Source organism: Pongo pygmaeus, chromosome 8 (genome assembly GCF_028885625.2).
Source record: "Pongo pygmaeus isolate AG05252 chromosome 8, NHGRI_mPonPyg2-v2.0_pri, whole genome shotgun sequence".
Taxonomy (NCBI): domain Eukaryota; kingdom Metazoa; phylum Chordata; class Mammalia; order Primates; family Hominidae; genus Pongo; species Pongo pygmaeus.
The window spans coordinates 125,991,740-126,011,257 of NC_072381.2; the positions used below are offsets into that span (position 1 = coordinate 125,991,740).

Consider the following 19,518-nt stretch of genomic DNA (forward strand, 5'->3'; position numbering starts at 1 on the left):
GAGAGTAGGATGTCCTATGACTAGAATCAGAAAACATGTCTTGGACAGCCTTCCTGGTTTTTTGTTGTTGTTTTTTCTCCTCCCAGTTGAACTTGAACCTGAGCCTTGATGATTTAGAGTCCTAGGATTTCAGAGTTAGGTGGGAGATGGCTCATGGGAGAGATTGCATCTTGATCCCCAACCCCTTAGCTGCCAGGAAGAGGTGGCAGAAAAATATGAAATCATACTAATTCAGTATGGGTTGGTAGAGTCTCATTCTTCCTCAAGTAGTTACTGGAAAAACAAGAGTGCAGAGAACCAAGGCTTCCCATAGCTCAGACATGCCCTTGGGCCAGAGGGAATGCCTCAAAAGTCCTTTGTCAAAGGATATCATGTTAGTTCAATAACAGTATAAATATCAGTAAGAAAGTGACAAGCATAAAGTTTAGCATGAAATTGGAGCCTCATAGTGTAACTTAGGAAAGTAAGGGCACACAGTGAAGTTTAAAAAAAATATTCAAAGACCCAGTAGCATGTGTCCAGGAAGACTGGCTGCTGCTGCGTGCCCATAGGATCTAGGTTCTTGCACATAGCCTATAAAGATGGCTTGGAATTCCTCCTCTTCTTCAAAGAGGCAGAGGCTTCAACATTTTGGAGGTGTCACAGTGGTGGTCCTGGCTCCCACCGTGTGGGAGAGAATACATTTTACCTACCCTCCAAAGAATGAGTTAGAGCCTGGGGTGCCAATGCTGGCCAAATTCCAGTTCCTGAGACAGAGAAATCAGGCGGAGGCTGAGGATCTCACCTCAAACCATTTGCCCGACAGTGGAGGGTTTCCACGGCCCATTCCCTTCTCCATGCCCTGGATGTGCCCAGAGGTGCTGTAGGCAGTATTGGTTGCTTGAGCTGATGACTCATATGTCTTAAAGTCTCCAAGTCATTTTTTATGGGGACACATAAAAATTCCTGCTCAACAGCTTCCCTATGTTCATTGATTTGTTTGTTTGTTTCCCTAAGAGATGCCAGTCTGGCAACACCCAAGGCTGCCTCTCCTCTGATTCAGATCTTGGAGACTTTCATCCAAAACCATACAAAGCCCCAGGGCAGTTGTTTTTTTGTGTTTTCCCGCATTTAGTGTAATTAGGTGGATAAACTTGCTAAGCCACCTGATTTGAATAAAGTTCATTACTCCTCCTGAAAGAGCTCAGATGGGGTCAATACCAATGGGAGCCAACTCTCCAGCCTCCTCTCCCACTGGAATACCTCAAGGAAGAATGTAAATGAATAGAAGGAACAGAGCAAAGTGGATGAGGATAGAATTTAAGAAGTTGTTGTGCTTGGCTAGGATGGTGGCCAAATAGGGCCACTTTGGAACATCATATAAACCACTTAATAACCTCCCACCACAGTATCTAGAGCAGGGCTGGGCCATGCAGTTTCTTCTCACATATTTTTACTTTAAGCAGAATACTTAATATATATTGGCACGGCTCTGATGTTAATCATCAGACCTAACTCTGAAATCCTAGGACTCTAAATCATCAAGGCTCAGGTTCAAGTTCCACTGGGAGGAGAAAAAACAACAACAAAAAACCAGGAAGGCTGTCCAAGACATGTTTTCTGACTCTAGCCATAGGACTTGCTACTCTCTTCTCAAAGAAAACAAACATTTTACACACTGTGAGGAGGGGGAGGATGCTAATCATTATGCAGAAGTGTTTCAATGCACACACCACTCACATTTAGATTTACTTTCTTTTGCGGCATCTTTATACCTAGGATAAACCTGATTTAATATTCCATTAAAATTTTTTTTAAACCACTGTAACTTTGTTTAATTTGGTTGCTGAAAAAAGTTCTACTTTGGTATAATCTTGTGTTTGTAACCGAGATTGCTTTTAAGAAGTCACATTCTTATCAGAGATAATTTGGAAAAGCTGCAGGTTGTTCGCTGTTTGGTACTACAGTAATGATTATCTTGAACTTAGAATTTAGGGTCCTACTTGTTTCACTTAGCATGCATCCTAAATATTGTCTATATTGTTACATAATCATGTGGTTTTCATGGTTGCATCATAGTCCATTACATGGAAATGTCACAGCTTGCTTATCTATTCTTCTGTACTGATCATTTTCAGTTTTTCAATATTTATCAATAACTTTGAGCAGAAAATCTTCTAGATTTCCCTTATATTTTATATTATTTTCTTGAGATGGATTTTCCAAGGTCTCTTATAAAGACAATGAATGTATTTTAGGCCAAGGCTTCTCTAAGTGCAGTGTGTGCACAGATCGCTGGTGGATGTTGTGAAATGCAGATTCTAACTCAGTAAGTATGGGTTGGACCTGAGGATCTGCATTTGTCACAAATGCCTGCATGATGCCCAGACTGTGGCTCAGGGCTTTGGGCAGTCTCTTAAAGTTGCTGGTGTATTGGCATTGAGAGTATTTATAATACTCATTTTGCCAAGTCACTGTGTAGGCTGGTTACCTAGAAGCTCTGCCCCCTCAGAAGTACTTTCTAATCAAGAAGAAAGTTTGGATTAGACTGATGTCCAGAGGGCTGGGGAGCTGTAACACCTGCCTTCAGTAAAAGCCTCTAAGCTTAGTTGTGGCAACCATTAGAATCATCTGGGGAGTACACACACACACACACACACACACACACACACACACACACACTCTCTCACACACACTCTCTCTCTCTCTCTTTCTCTCAGCTCCCTCCAGATCACTACAAACAGAATGGCTGGCAATGGAACCCGGCTATCGGTATTTTTTAAAGCTTCCCAGGTATTAGAGGTGACTCTGTATAGCCAGGGTTGAGGACTATTGTTCTAAGCCCTTCCCACCTTAAATCTCACTGAGCTCCCAACTATGTTTTATACCTGCTTGGATGTAAAGCTTAGGGCTTATATATGCTACACTCAGACCTCCACACTTTCGACAATGGATTTAGCACAGCCATGAGTTGTCTTTGCAATTCAGAAAAAACAATAACCCTTATTTCGGACAGAAAATAAGGTATTTGTCATCACTGACTTCTCCATCAAATTCACTCTTCTGTAGCATTTGCTGGTCCCATCTTACTGAATACCACCATTGTACACTCAGTCTCCCAAGCCAAAAACCTGGGGCTGATCCTAGCCCCTTTACTTTCCCATACCCTTCAGATCTAAGCAGTTCTCACAGTCCTTTGCTCTGTATGTACTTGTTTCTTATAGAATGTATCACATTATATTAAAATTATCTCTTAGCATGGTATGTCCTTCAACTAGACCATGAGCTGACTCCAGAGATAGTATCTGATGCATCTTTTTATTCCCCACATCTAGTGCAGTGCCTGTCTAGCACAGAGTAGAGACTCCTGAAATAACTGTTGAATGAATGAATGAAATAAATTAGGTTTTGATCACATGTAACCGTGGAAGATTATTCTTATGGTTGAAAGTTTCATAGCAGTGTGGTTCTAGCAGGAGCACAGATTGCCTAGATAGTGCCTGGTGCCAACATGGCCTTGGCCTTGGGGGTGTGCAAGACGGCAGACGGAATGCCCAGCACGCCCTAAGTCCCTGCCACTCACCACCTGCTAGAGTAACACCTGCTGTTTCTGTTTGGCAGTTGCCTTTTCGGGCCTTGGCTTCACGACGTTCTACTTGGCGGGCAAGCTGCACTGCTTCACCGAGAGTGGGCGGGGAAAGAGCTGGCGGCTCTGTGCTGCCATCCTGCCCTTGTACTGCGCCATGATGATTGCCCTGTCCCGCATGTGCGACTACAAGCATCACTGGCAAGGTGAGTCCCTGCCCAGGGCCTGACTAGTCCTCATTGTGGTTGCCCCTCTCCTCCAGGGATGGGTGTAGAAATGCACCAATTGTGGGGAGCTAAGTGCCCATTGTCCAAAACCAGAGGAGGCTGAAATGACAGAGTGGATACAATTTTGAAGCAAATATGCTGGTTCAAGTGAGGTCTGGCCTTCCTGTGGACAGAATTGGAGCTCTTCTTCCTCCTTCATGCTCCAGGAGACTGCTTGAGTCCTGCCAGAATATCAGGCCCTTTGGTTTAGAGTCACCCTTGGCCTGAGACCTAAATGTGATTTTCCTGCTGGATCATTTGCCTCAGTCCTCAGAGTTGGTGCCAAGTGGTTTTTGGCTTCCTTTGCTTATCAAATCCAGCCTACAAGGACGTATTTGTCACCATGGATGCTCTTCCGAAAGGTAAATCCAGCCAGGGATTCATTCCAGTAATGCTCCAAGCAGCAGCTGCAAGCCTGGGGTGAGGTTTGCCTATATATATACATATATCAGTCCTGGGATATTTGTTGAAAACCAAAATAACACAAAACAAGGGAGGGTCTTGTTCCTGAAATATAACTAAACCATGCCATGTCCTTCTGCAGACAAACTGCAGCTCACAGTCTGTCTGAAAGACAACCACCACCTGCCAGAGCACACAGAGAGCTGAGACGGAGGTGATGTCCACAGGAGACGTGGCCTCTGGGAAGCGTGGGGTCTAGGGCAGGGTTTCCCAAGGGCAATCCTTGGATCACCTTGATCAGGCTGCCCTAAGCTAGAAATTGGACTCTCTAGGGGTGCATCTGGAGCAGTGGCCTAGAATCTTCCTGGATCATAAGCAAGCGTGTCATTGCTGATGAAGTCTAAGAAACACTGGTAAAGAGCTCCACCATATGTGTCCATTTTAACCAAACAAAGCAAAGAAAGTGTGCCTGAATCCAGCTTCTTTGGGTGAATGGGCTTCCATGATAGGTCTGTGACCCAAACCTCCTCTCCCTTTCTTGTTTTCCCACTGTTGCTGCGCATTGTTCACCTCCTTCCTCTCTCTGTCTTTGCAGCCAGCTGCCTTGCAGGACTGCCCTCTTCCTACCTTTTCTGGGGGTTTGTTGCAGTGGTAATGAGGCAATGGATGGGGACAGGGTTGAGGGGAACTCCTAGCTGAGAGCCCCTCCTTCCTTATCTTCTCTGGAGACCTTGTGCTCCTTCCAGCACTACACAGCTTCTCCTGTTCCTTCCTGGTCTCATCGCTACCCTGTATCCTCCTGGAGCTCATGCTCCGGGTGTCCTGTGACCCCAGCAGGAGCTTTGGGCTGGAGGATGAAGGGTATAGGGACAGAGATGCTGACATGGTTTGGACAGGCGGATGCAGCAAGCATCAAGTCTGAGGCCCTCCTGATGGGGGAGGTCAGAAGAGGGTCACAGGTCTGAACCGGCCCTTGTTCTGTTTTTATCAACGACTTGGATGAAATTCTGGATGAGAAGAAGCCACATCATGAGACGGAAGGATGGACAGAGTCACTGGGCCAACAGAAACAAAGGCACAGCCCCCCATTAGAACTGGGAATATGTTCCCACAGAATTGTTTCCCACCTATGTGGGTTGGGGCATTTCCCCATGAAGAATATTACGGGCCAAATGGCCTTTTATGGACTGCTTCTCATTCATCCCTTGTGAGCCAGTTTCTTCTTTGAGCACGGGAACAATCCCTAATATTTCACAGAGTTTTTCATAGATTGAATGAAATAATGGGACCAAATGTTCTTTGTAAATGGAAATTTACTACACACATGCAAAGTGGTATCATTGTTGCTTAGTACATTTTTTCTAAGGAAGGATGCGTTTTGTTTCCCAAACAACTGACTTGGAGGCAGACTTTTTTTTGGAACATGATTTATTTGTAAGCTATGAATGCCAGGTTTTCACTTTTATTCAACCACTTTGGATTTGGGAAATGATTGGGGGTTTCAGAATTGATCAATTTTTCCTTTATCTTGGAGTCAGTAAGAGCCTTTGCATAGTACTGACAACCTAGGATGTGAGGCTGGCCTGTCTTCAGCACTCTCTGGCCCTACCGTGTTTTGTTCCTCATTTCCTAGCTGTGGTAGTGTAACATGGCCAGAGTAAAGGAATGTGGAATCACAGCTCTTGTCTTTAGGGAATGGTGAATTTATGCTGCAGCTGGTGTACCCAAGGCCTGTTGGCAACTGGGACTTTGAAACCATACTATCCAACAGGCACAGAAAGGAACTATGAGCGGTCAAGGGAGAATATTCATCCTGTGTGGGCTGTTGGGAAAGCAAAGCAAGAGAATTTATGTTCAGTGATGGTTAGAACCATATTTGGGAATCAATCAAAAACTGCGTCATGGTAGACTTCTGCAGCCCAAACTGAATGTGCATCTCTTGGTAAGGGTTATAGATATAGCCCAAGGACCAGTTCAGCTCTGCCATTATCTGTTCAACTTATACCCTTGGAGTCAGCCAGGAGAGGGACACAACTCCCCTTGGATGCTCTAAAAGGCTCTGAGTCAGGCTCATTTTACCTGAGTTCCCCTTCATGAGGCTATCTGCCACTGTCCACACCAGTTGTTTTCAGTCTCTCAGGGGACATTTAGCAATGTCGGTAGACATCTTCTTGGTTGTCACAACTTTGAGGGGTAGGTGCTACTGCCATCCAATGGGTGGAGGGTTAGAGACTAGGGATGCTGCTAAATGTCCTACAATCACAAGACCCCTCGCCCACTAACAAGGAGTTATCCAGCCCCAAATGTCAATACTGCCCAGGTTGAGAGCCCCTGTTCTACATCATACCCAGCTCCATATTTCTTTTCCCTGTTACATGTTAAGAAGCAGCAATGTTCTGGGAGTGGGAAGTTTTGTTCATTCAACACTCAATTATTAAGGGAGAAATCAAGGAGACCTCAAAGGTTTCCCGCTGGGAGGAGAGATGCAGAGTGAGGTCTTCAACTGCAGTGTAGGTGGATGTTTGAGGCAGGATGCCTAATTAAGATAAATAACTTGTTTTCCTTTGGTGAACTGAGCTGCCCAGTGACTGTGGGCGGGGGCCATCCATCATGGTGAGAATTCACATGGATCCCCATTAGCATCAGCAAAACTCAAGTCCCCCTCATTATAGACTTTAGTTAACAGTATTCATGTTGTGAGATTTTATGACTCCATTTCAATTTTGATTTAAGCAACTGTGCCTAATGTGGAAATACATCCAATTACTCGATTACACATTCATATCCAATAAATAGTCTATAATCTCCAATGACTCTCTCTCTCTCCATTATCATGGTTATTTTCTGCTATTGACACTCCCTGGTCTTTTCTGCCTCCCCAGCCCACTCCAAATATACAAATCTATTGTTTTATTAAGTGAGGAAAATACAGAGGCACAGGCCATGGCATAGGGAAGGAGACACGAGACATTTAGCAGAACTTCCCCAGACACAAAACCAGCTGGATCAATACTAAATCTCTGTGTGGCTGATGTGCCCTGTGTCCTTGTGACATTCTGGCTTGCAGGTCAACTGGAAGCTGGAGAGTTTCACAGATGATGCTAACTACAAAGCCCAGTGCCCTCTCAAACAGGCTCGTCATTGTGATTAACAATGTGTTTAACAGCGTTCAAACTTGTGGAATCCCCATACTAGAGAAAATAAATGCAGACAAAGAGCAGAGCGTGTCATTAAACCGGCTCCTGCCTCTATTCACACTCTTATGTGATTACGATTTCTTGTCAATGGAGGGTTACAACTACTAGTGGCAGGAATGTGGTGTTTGCTGCATCACTGGGCTTAATAATGAGCTCCCCTGTCCCCTCAAGTCCCTGTACCTGAAACCAGGCTCTCCCCATGTGACTTTAGATTTGGAGGTAACATTTTAAACACTTGTTTCTCCAATCATAGGTCATTTTAAGCAGCCCTGGATGCCTGTGTGGTGTTTCATTATAAGAAAGAACATCCCCCTCTGGATGTAATCTAGGGAAATAGGTCTCAAAGAATGAAACAGTCATTTGTTCCCACCCAGACTAAGGTTGGAAAGCATCTCGGTCAGTCACAGACGCAGTTGTCTAACTGGGCTGAAGTTTTCAAGATGGCCATTATTGCCTTCGCCTGCTTTCCCAGACTGGGCTGTGAAGGGTCTGTGATTTGAAATGAACTAAATGTAGTTACCAAGCTTCAGGAGATTACTGACCCTGCAAATGTAGGTGTTTTGGTGGTTGGATATTGTGCTGGACTATTTCATGTGCCACAAAATACTTCTGGCCTCAAGAAGCCCAGGCAGAAGCTATCCCTTTGGAGAAACCCTTGCTTCAAAGCCTGATGGCATTCTACAACTCACAGGACTCTCTTGAGTTCTCCTTCCTTTTGTTACTGATAAACCCAGTAGCCCCAAAGGATGAGATCCTTCCCTGTTCAGTGTGACAGAGCCATTACATGAAATCAAAAGTGAGCATCAGGCAGAGTAAGCTTTATTCCATGGCCAAAGAATGGAGAAGTGAGGGCCGGGTGCGGTGGCTCACGCCTGTAATCCCAGCACTTTGGGAGGCTGAGGCGGGCAGATAACGAGGTCAGGAGATCGAGACCATCCTGGCTAACATGGTGAAACCCCGTCTCTACTAAAAAAAAAAAAAATACAAAAAAATTAGCCAGACTTGGTAATGGGCACCTGTAGTCCCAGCTACTCGGGAGGCTGAGGCAGGAGAATGGCGTGAACCTGGGAGGCAGAGCTTGCAGCGAGCCGAGATCATGCCACTGCACTCCAGCCTGGGTGACAGAGTGAGACTCTCTCTCAAAAAAAAAAAAGAAAGAAAGAATGGAGAAGTGGGAACACAGCTCTCAGATGAACTTCTCAGCTAGTGAGTGGTGAAGGGATTAAAATATAGGGTTTCTCTAATGAAGAGGTCAGGTAGTAAAATCTAGGGGAGGAATAATCGGCTCTTTTTCTGGAAATGGATGGTGAACTCCTGGGAACCAGAGTGCTGCCTTCCTTTTAGGCTTCTTCCAATTATTGTCATGGCAATTGTCAACTGTCATGGTGCTAGTGAGAGTGTCATTTAGCATGGAAATTAGATTATAATGAAGCCTGAGGTCTTCTTGAAGTTGTTCTGTCAGCTATCTTGGTTTTAACCAGTTTCAAGTAGTCCAGTTACAAAGGGAACTTTTTACCACAGAGGTCTCATTTCTTAAAGATAAACAGAGTTAGGGAGGGGTGGAAATCCAGCTATGTCACGCAAGCCTTACGCTGAGTAACACCTTCCCCTTCCCTCCCCTCTGTCTCTGTCTCCATCTCTCTGTCTGCCTCTGTCTCTTATACACACACACACACACACACACACAAACGGCTGAGGGACACACACTGTTAACCAGGCCTCCCTTGTGCTGTCAGAAGCAATCTGTAGATTTTTCTAAATGAAGTGACTTGAAAAGGATCCCTTGGAACAATATGATTGTTCCTGCCAAAAACCTGCCAGCCCTGGGTAGAACAAAAACACTGAGATTCTCCCTCTAATATCCTCAGCCCAAGTGAATTGATCTCACCTCATTTTCCCTCCACAGTCGGCTGCTCTATGTGGCAGGGCCCACAGTCACATTTACCATCGGCTGCCAACCCCCGCCTCTGTCTGGGAACCTCTGAGCCTTGACTGCCCTTCTAAGTCCACCCGCCTCTGTGTCGGTGCCTAGGAGAGCGTAAGAAGCCTCAGCCCCTGGCTCACTCCTCCCTCCGGTCAAAGTCCACTGCATAGCCTGCTTGCTATGCCTCAAGAGAGGCATTCTCAGTCAGGACTTCTGCCCTCTTCCTGCCTCCAGGATAGCCCTGGTGTTTCCCCATGACGTAATTCCCAGGGAAGATGGACGATGATTGCTCCCAAGTCTCACTGGCATCCTTCCTTTGTTTTACTCAAGGGAACCTGTCTCTTCTCAGCTTTCTTTGGTGTTCTGTGGTTCCTCCTGCTCAGCATATTTATAGACTCCAACTTTTCCTTCCCACTCTGGTCTAGTGATCATCACTTGTTGCCTGAATCGTTGCAGAAGCCTCTCAGCCTGGCTCCCTCCTTCCTTCTTTGGCCCTTAACTGCATTTGGAATGTGCCTTTAGAGCCTGCGTTAGCACATGTCACTCTTGCAAAAATCCTCCAGTGATTCTCATTTCACTCAGCATCACAGCCTGTGTCCTGCCATGGTCCATAAGATCTGCTCCCTCCGTACCTCTTTGATGCTATGTTCAAGCTACTTGTCCTCCTCGTTCACATGATTGCATCGCTTGAGCTTCTTGCTGCTCCTTGAACAGGCCCATCCCATCCCACCTCAGAGCCTTTCCACAGGCTCCCCCTTGTGCCTGGAATGCTCTTCTTCAGATGTGGACATGGCTTGTTCTCCTCTCCCTCCTAAACTGGGCTCAAGTGTCACCTTCTCAGTCTTGTGATGCCCACTCCACTTGAATTGCAGCCCATTCCCCATGTGCCGTGTCCCTCTCCCCTTGCGCATTTACCACCTTCTGACAAATGAAGTCATTTATTATGTATTGATTATTATCTGTCTCTAACCACTAGAAGAGGGGTTGGCAAACTTTGTAAAGGGTCAGATATCAATATCTTAGGCTGTATGTGGCCATGAGATCTTTGTTGCAACTATTCAGTTTGGCTGTAGTGCACAGAAGTGGCTATAGACAATATGTAAAGGAACGTGTTCACTTAGTTTGCTGGCCTCTGCACTAGAATATAATATCCATGTGAGCAGGGATTTAGGTCTCTGTTGTTGGCATGGCACATAGTAGGTACTTGTATCAGGGTCCTAAGGCTGCCATAGCAAAGTACCAAAAACTGGGTGGCTTAGAACAACAGAAAGATATTGTCTCACCGTTCTGGAGGCTGGAAGTCTGAAATCAAAGTGTTGGCAAAGCCACCCTCTCTCTGAAATCAGTAAGGGGAGGATCCTTCTCTGCCTCTTCCAGCTTCTAGTAGCCCCAGATGTGCCTTTGCTGATGGCAGTATAATTCCAATCTCTGCCTCTCTCTTCTCATGGTGTTTTCTCTGTGTGTCCTCACATCAGCTTCCCTCTTCGGGTGTCTGTCTCTGTGTCCAAATTTCCCCTCTTTATAAGGACACCAGTCATATTGCATTAGGGCCCATGCTGATTATCTTATATTTTAACTTGATTACTCCTGTAAAACCCTATTTCCAAATAAGGTCACATTCTGAGGTCCTAGGGACTAGGACTTCAGCATATCTTTCAAAAGGACACAATTAAATTTATAACAGTCTTCAATACATATGTGCTGAATAAATAAATGATTTTGCCTAAATCATGTTCCTTTCTTACTAGTATCATTTTTTCTTTGGGCTGGTTTTACTATTAACTTATTCTCTACAAGTTCTTTCCTTTTAAAAATAAACAAAAGGTTACACTGTAAATATTCCCTCCCTTCCTCCCTTCCTCCCTTCCTTCCTTCCTTCTCTCCTTTCTTCTTATCATTGTGTCTGTGTACCAGGCGTGTTCTCCACTGGGCTCAGAACTGAGTAAGATGGACACAGCTGCTGTCCTCTCAGCTTATACTGTACCAGGTCTATTGTGCATCCTTCCTGCTAGATAAGCTCTTTTATAGAAACTCAAAGTCACAGAAACATGAAGCTTCATGAGTAGTAGAATCACTGGAAAGAATAAAAAGAACAACAACAAAAAAATCACATGTAGCTGTTGAGTTTGCCAGAGTTGACTTTTGCCCTAGTACCTTGGGTCATGGAGCCCAAGGCATACAAGGTCCCAAGTCAAGCCAGCTTAGTGATATTGGAGGCTGCCATGGTGACAGAAGAGATGATCTTCTGGAGGACCTGACAGCACATCTTCAGAAGCCTTTCTGCTTGTTTGTGCCACAACAGATGAGGGCAGCCTGGCACCTCAGTATGGCAGAACTCATAAGGTCCTTCCTGTCCTTTGACCTCGTGACAAGGGGGCAGGGTTTTGCCAATGTTATAGGTAAAGATTCAAATCCAGGCTGCCTGATTGAAAGTCACTCTTTCCACTACGATTGGAGCTTATCTGGCTCATCTGGTGTCAATTCTCTCCTCTCTTTTTAAAGAACAGCTTTCTTTATAATTCTCAACTATAAAATTCTCCCTTTTAAAGTATAGAAACATTTTTATATATCCAGAGTTGTGCAACCATTACCACTATCTAATTCTAGAACATTTTTATCACCCCAAAGAAACCCTTATCGCTCAGCAATCACTTCTCAGTCCTCTGTGCCTCAGGCCCTGGCAACCACTGATCTACTTTTTATCTCTATGGGTTTGCCTATTCTGCACATTGCATATAAATAGAACCATAAAATGTGTGGCCCTTTGTGGCTGGTGATGTTGATTTTTTTTTTTCTTTCCAACTTTTTTTTTTAATTATTATTATTATACTTTAAGTTTTAGGGTACATGTGCACAATGTGCAGGTTAGTTACATATGTATACATGTGCCATGCTGGTGTGCTGCACCCATTAACTCGTCATTTAGCATTAGGTATATCTCCTAATGCTATCCCTCCCCCCTCCCCCCACCCTACAACAGTCCCCAGAGTGTGATTTTCCCATTCCTATGTCCATGTGTTCTCATTGTTCAATTCCCATCTGTGAGTGAGAACATGCGGTGTTTGGTTTTTTGTCCTTGCGATAGTTTACTGAGAATGATGATTTCCAATTTCATCCATGTCCCTACAAAGGACATGAACTCATCATTTTTTATGGCTGCATAGTATTCCATGGTGTATATATGCCACATTTTCTGATTCTTTAGTGCCTCTTGTAGATGTTGTTCAGCTCATGTCAGTTCCCCATTTACTGAATAAAAGTCAGCTGAGCTTTGGGAAATAAATAGGAATGAAACATCCCAGAGTCCTAGGTAATGACATGTAGTCGGGGAGATAGATTCAGAAACAGGAAATCCCACTGGTGGTAGGTGTGAGGCCACAGAGTGCATAGATGGCAGGCCAGAGAGAGAGCAGGGCCCCTAGTCCATGTTGAGGGCTCCACAGAGCCACAAAGGGACATGGAAAACATTCTGCTCCAGCCTACACCAGATGACTGGTCAACTCGTGTCCTGTAGTCTTACAAAGACACTACCCCTCTCTTAAAAGATGGGTCTATCTTCAGTTTCTCAGATTTACCAAGCCTCCTTTGTCATCAGCACCTTCACACATACTCTTCTCTCTGCCTGGAAAACCACCAGCGCCCTCCTTTCCTCTACTCCTCAACTTCTCCCGGTTAACTCTTGCTTATCCTTCAGGTCTTAGCCTGAGGGTCATGTCCACAGCAAAACCTCTGCTCCAGAATAGCCCAGGTCTCTGTGCTGGGCGAGCTCACAGACCCTCACACATTTCCTTCATGGTGCTTATCATAGCTGCAAATTGCTGATACGGCTGTCATTGTTTAGTGTCTGTCTTGCACCTTTGCTGGAAACTCTGGGACAGCAGAGACTTGTCCCATTCATTCAGCCTGTGTCCTAGGCTTGGCCATCATGCCTGACCCCTGATACAAATGCAGTGCATGTGTATGAATGAATGGCATCAGTGCTACATAAGGAGACAGAAGTATTTTGTATTCCAAAGACACTGAGATCCATTTATTTCCCTTTTGAGACTTCTAGTTGATTTGGGGCGAAGTTAATCCCAAGTGTTTTTCCCCCAATAAGGGCTTTCTTGTCCCCTGCTTGCCTGTCTATCAAGAGGATACGAATGCGATTTTATCAAAATAGCAATAGCCCACTTGAGGCAATTGATGACAAGCTCCTTCATAAAGTAAGTTATTGTTTGGATCTTGTTCGCCACCTTTGTAATAAACACAGCCCCAAAATGACTTTGCTGAGAAGCAGCTTGGATAGACCTTTCATTGCCCTTGTTACTTCTCATAACTCCCATAGCACCTGTGATATAACTTTTCACTCATTCCATTAAATGGGAAACAGAATTGGCAGGAATTGTCATTTCCATGCATGCTGCTATGTCAGTAAATCTGGGAAACATTCTTGGAATGGTTTGATGTCTTTTGGTCAATGATCCACCTAATGAAATGCTGCTTCAGAAAATAGAATGTTGAATGGTGTTATTTGTAGGTTTTGCTCTTTGGTCTGTTTAGTCAATGGCTCAACTGCAGATGTTGTGGATCGTTTTAGATGCTAATAGAAATACCTCCTGGGACTGTTTCCTGGGGTTAGAGGAAAAACAAAACAATTGTGCAACTCTAAGACCTTGAACTAGAAAAAGGCCTGACACATTTTATAGGCTGGTGGCCATAAGCTAGTGAAGAGATTCTTCATTTAAGCAACTTCATTTAATCATGTTAATACACCCTTTGGCCCTGCTCCAGAATTCATGGTACATATTGCTTTACAATTTCTTGGGTGACAAATGTGTTTTTAAGTTCCTTAGAAGTTTATTTACAATGCTATGAACATGTAGCCATGCCAGAGAGGTGAGATCTGTAAGCCGCTGAGTTGCTGTGTGAGGAGAAGGATGGGGCAGAATGAGAAAGCCTCCGGCAGCTCTGGAGTGGAATGTGAGAGGAATGGCAAAAGGATAACAAAGATGGATACTATTTTTATGTCCTATTTTGGCATGCTCCATGAAATAATCATTAGAAGTAATATATTATTAAATTATCATCACAACTTAATGAAGTGAATACTGAGATCCACATTTGAGAGATAAGGAAACTCAGAGAGGCAAAGCAACTCACCCTGGTAGGGGCTGCAATGTCTTAGCCTTAGGATTTCTCATCGTGGAAGATTCTTGGATTGGGGGTGAGGATAAGTGGTGGTTACCTTACCGCAGCCCCAGGAGCCTCCAAATGGCCAACAGTTCTTCTCTTGGGAATGGATCTGCTGCCTCATTTTCCTCTTCATTCTTGGGAATACCTCTTGCTTTCCGTGCTGTCCTCCAATCCGCCCCCTACCCTAATGGCTGCTCACCAAGTCTGAGCAGACATGAGTATGTATTCCTTGCCTTTCTCCCAGACAGCTACTGCCCAGTCACACTGTGTTCATCAGTTGTTGAAGTTTGAACTCATATGGGGAGAAAGCAGTGACAATTATTTGGTCTCTCCCTTTGACTAGTTAGAATGACTTTTGTTTCTAACTGATATTTTATCTGAACCAAAGAGAGGATATGACCTACTTTTTTCTCTTTTCTTTTCTTTTCTTTTTTTTTTTTTAAAGAGATGGAGACTGGCTCTGTTGCCTGGGCTGGAGCGCAGTGGTACGATCTTGGCTCACTGCAACCTCCACCTCCCGGGTTCAAGCAATTCTCCTGCTTCAGACTCCAGAGTAGCTGAGATTAAGGCACATGCCAACACGCCTGGCTATTTTTTTTTTTTTTTTTTTTGTGGTTTTAGTAGAGACAGGGTTTCACCGTGTTGTCCAGGCTGGTCTCAAACTCCTGAGCTCAGGCAATTCGCCCTCCTTGGTCTCACAAAGTGCTAGGGGATATGACCTATTTTCTAAATGCACCTTGGTAGAGTCTCCAAATAATCTCAATGTGTGGCCTCAGTAGGCTGACTCAGGATCAAATTCCCGGAACACTTATATAACAAGGCCTCTTAGCCACCTTGTATTTGTGGTTCCATGCTAATATGTTACTGATGAGGTCATCAGGAGGACCAGAATGGGAAAGGGGCATACCCAAAAACACACAGGACGGCAACCCAATCTAACCCTGAGTTACTATGTATCCATTTCCCTCAACAAACATAATTATGCTATGAGCGAGGTATCGGCCAAGGTGTTGAAGGAATCAACAGCCAACCCTAATAGAGTTTTGAGTCCAGCATTAAACATTAAACAATCGCACAATTTGTCATTGTTCGCCACTCTAATTGCACAGGGAGTGGGGAGGGGCTATTACCATGTGTAACTGGGAGACTTGGTCTAGTCTGGAGGTCAGATGAAGCTATGTCGCACAGTGATATTGAGCTCTGAAATATGAATAGAAATGATATTGAGCTCTGAAATATGAATAGAAATGACATTGAGCCCTGAAATATGAATAGAAATTGATTAGGGGAAAGCATGAGGAGAAGGGATTCCTGGGAATCCAGGATCGGAACAGCACATGTGGAGCCCCAAGAGGAGAAGCAGCACATGTATTTGAGGAACTAAAGGGAAGACCATGGCTTCGGTAGGATGAGTGAAGGGGAAATGGCTGGGATGGTTGGCAGGGCCAGGGATGCAGCCTTGAATGACACAGGGGCTTGGCTGTTCTATTACAGCAGTGGGAAGGAGTCAGCCAAGCAGGAGAATGGCTGCGCCTATTTGCTCTTGAGAGAACATCACCAGCTGCTGTGTCCCAAGTCCAGTTCCAGAGCAGCGTACTGGGCCCCTGGTCTACATGCACTGAAAGCTTATGCTGCCATCACAGACATGTCTAAAATAAAAGAGCTTTTCTTTTATTTATACTTCTTTTCCTGCTTTGCTATTGTGGATTAATAAAATTACATGCATGAAATTACTAAATTTGTTTTAAAGAAGATAAAGCTATTCATTATAGAACTTTTCATGTTTTACTATTAGCTTCATAGAAACTGAAAGTAGAAGCAATTCTATGAAAGATACTGAAATATGAAAATATTGTCCCTGTCCTCAGAAATTATCCCATTAGATCTAGATAGAACCAGGATACCTATAACAGGATCACAAAAAGACTGATAGATGCAATGCATGTTTCTAAGCACTGAGCAGCTTGTTTTCTTGAAAGATACATTTCTTTGACAACCACTCAAAATGTCACCTACAGGAGATGCAGGGACATTAGTTTGTGACTTAAACCGAAGTCTTTATATAGTGTGTTGCTTACTGGGAAGCGCTGGGAAACTTGCCACCCTGAGCACTGATCCTTCAGGAAAACCATTGCCCCCTACCTGAATGCAGATGGACACACCCTTCCGCCCGTGGGCCTGCTGCATCCTGAAGGCTGGGACCTCAGACAGTCATGTGGTTATCAAGCCTGGAATGAACCCGCCAGGGTGTGGACACAGCACCACGGACCAGTGCGACTGCAGGATCAGGACTCCAGGGTTCAAGCCCAATTCTTTTGGGGAAAATGGGGCTGATCCTGCCGGCCTATGGGAAGTCTGTACGGTTCAACAAGAGTTCCAAATTTTTTTGTTAGGGGAGATTTTCCACTGGACTAGAATCTTTTCAGCAAAAATAACCCATAGACAGTTAAAGTGAACACACACACAGATACTAAGCGAGAGTTGTTTATGCGAGCTGCTTTTATGAGGTCTCTATTGAGAACTACCTGAATGTTCTCTTTGGCAAGGGGCTGCCCTGGGGCGGAGGGCTGGTATTCCCTGCAGATGCACCCCCCTGCCTGACCTGCTCCCCTCTTGCCTCCCAGATGGTAAGATCTGTAGCTGTTAGAGAATTGAGTCCTTCCCGCCAGAGGTCTGCTGAGTTTGCCAACACAGGCATATCTTAAAATGTTTTATTCAATTTGTCTGTGACTCAGAAGGTTCATTTCATCCCTGGGAAACCACTTACCATGAGGCAGAGACCCTGGCACCTGCTGCTTTTCTGCAGCACACCAGCAATACTGCAGGACTCTGGTGGGAACTTACTAAAGAAAAAAAAAATTACAGCTCCCAAGATATTTAGATCCTACAGAGATGACTTGAATTCTTCTTCCAGAATTTAGAATTGATTTCAAAAATCAGAAATACAAATCTGAGTTTATGCAATGCTCAGGTGTGAGTTAAAGAAATACAGGGAAGGGCTGGGTGTGAAGGCTCACGCCTGTAATCCCAACACTTTGGGAGGCCAAGGTGTGCAGATCACTTGAGGTCAGGAATTCGAGACCAGCCTGGCCAACATGGTGAAACCCTGCCTCTACTAAAAATACAAAAATTAGCTGAGAGTGGTGGCGTGTGCCTGTAATCCTAGCTACTTGGGAGGCTGAGGCAGGAGAATCACTTGAACCAGGGAGGCGGAGGCTGCAGTGAGGCGAGATTGCGCCACTGCACTCCAGCCTGGGCAACAGAGCAAGATTCCGTCAAAAACAACAACAACAACACAAAACAAAACAAAAAACAGGGAAGAAAGAATCAAGTACTAATTTTTTAATATTTCAGTACCAGAAATGCTGGCAGTTTGCAGAGGCCACCACTGTGGTTTCTTTCCTTTAGTCTTTCAGGGGGTCCTGTAAGCAAACCAGGTCCTAGAACAGGAAGGAAAAGTGCTTTCTGGAAAATATAACTGGCCACATTTGAACAAATGGTAACCCATTTTTCCTGCTCTACTGTTTCCTGCCTAGATTCCTTTGTGGGTGGAGTCATCGGCCTCATTTTTGCATACATTTGCTACAGACAGCACTATCCTCCTCTGGCCAACACAGCTTGCCATAAACCCTACGTTAGTCTGCGAGTCCCAGCCTCACTGAAGAAAGAGGAGAGGCCCACAGCCGACAGCGCACCCAGCTTGCCTCTGGAGGGGATCACCGAAGGCCCCGTATGACCAGTGTCCAGGGAGGATGGACACTAAGCCCTGGGCACATCTGCCACCCTGACATCATAACACAATAGAAATGGTTTTCTGTAGTGTATTTTTCATCAGTTGTTTCTCAAAGTCATCATACTTCTGCTTCTGTTTCACTGATGGTGTTCCTGCTACTTTAAATGTCTACTTCCAACATCCTTGAATTTGCAAGCAAAGGACACCAGGAACAATCTCTGAGAGACGTGTGGAAGAGGCGTGAAGGTGGGGTTTGGGGAGCTTGGCCGATTCGTCTATCCGAAATGTTTGCTGTAACAGCCACCTTCCTGTTTTCATGGTTGTAAAACATAATAAAACCTCCCACGGGGAAGACTTGGTGTTGGCCGCCCAGTGCAAAAAGTCATTTGCAGATGCCGCAGGTTTCTCAGAGACCCAAAGCCATCTCTGTCTGTAGGTCATTCCAAGTGCTGAGCTTGGAAGCAAAGGCTCAGAACCTTTCTGAGCCATCAGCTTCTCATAGCCCACGTCTCTAAAATAGATTTGAAATTTGGAGTGACAGCTTGAGCATTTCCAGGGCTTTTGAATCATTGAATCTGGAAGCAAATAAAATTAATAACTTCATGCACAGACTTCCACCAAACACGATGAGCATGAAGATGCATGAGTGCATGTGTGGGGGATGAGGTCACTGCAGTTGCCTGAGGGTTCATGGGCACAATATCCTTCCCATCTTCCAGTCTAAGTTTATGGAGCCACTTCTCTAGCTCTGCCTCATACAGTGAATTTTGGGGGCACGGGGGCTTTACTTGGCTCTTCTGCAAGAAGTGGTGTGACTGATCTCACAGATCAGAAACCGCATGCCTGGGGCTCATCTCAAGGGAGTGGCTGAGTGGCCATTGGAGATAAGAAGCAATTCAGGCTGAGAGTTTTTCCCCTTTAGAATCTGAGTTTTGCAGAGCTCTGCTCTAAGGATTCTCCAAGTGGTGGTGTGTTCCTGTTCCTATCTAGCAGGCAATATTTCAGCATGATAGGACTCTGGTAGAAGGTACAAGAACAGAATCAGGAATGTGCTGTGTTTCTCGCTCAGCTCTTTGCATTGTTGAATACAGCCAGTCAATATGAACCTCTTTCAGTCTGAGTATAGAGCACACTGCTCCTTGGCCAGCCTGTTTTTTCAAGGCAAGGAGCATCCGCTTCATCCAGTTCCGACTGGATGTACCATGTGGTTCTTCAGATTCCTGGGCCTGGGTGCTACGAGGTGATGCATCTTTGCT

General features: G+C 44.9%; 1 protein-coding gene across 6 annotated transcripts in view; it reads left to right on the plus strand.

The window, feature by feature from the left end:
• PLPP4 (phospholipid phosphatase 4) overlaps positions 1-18,621 on the plus strand; it is a 138,761-nt gene extending 120,140 nt beyond the window's left edge. For 5 of the 6 annotated variants that reach the window (XM_054436342.2, XM_054436341.2, XM_063670329.1 and 2 more), the window contains 2 exons: positions 3,601-3,771; positions 18,066-18,621. In XM_054436342.2, coding sequence (XP_054292317.1) covers positions 3,601-3,771; positions 18,066-18,156 — 262 coding nt within the window. In that variant the 3' untranslated portion in view covers positions 18,157-18,621. Of the gene's footprint in view, positions 1-3,600; positions 3,772-18,065 lie in introns of those variants that run through there. The other variant, XM_054436344.2, reaches the window with a different exon arrangement.
• Positions 18,622-19,518: the final 897 nt, after the last annotated feature.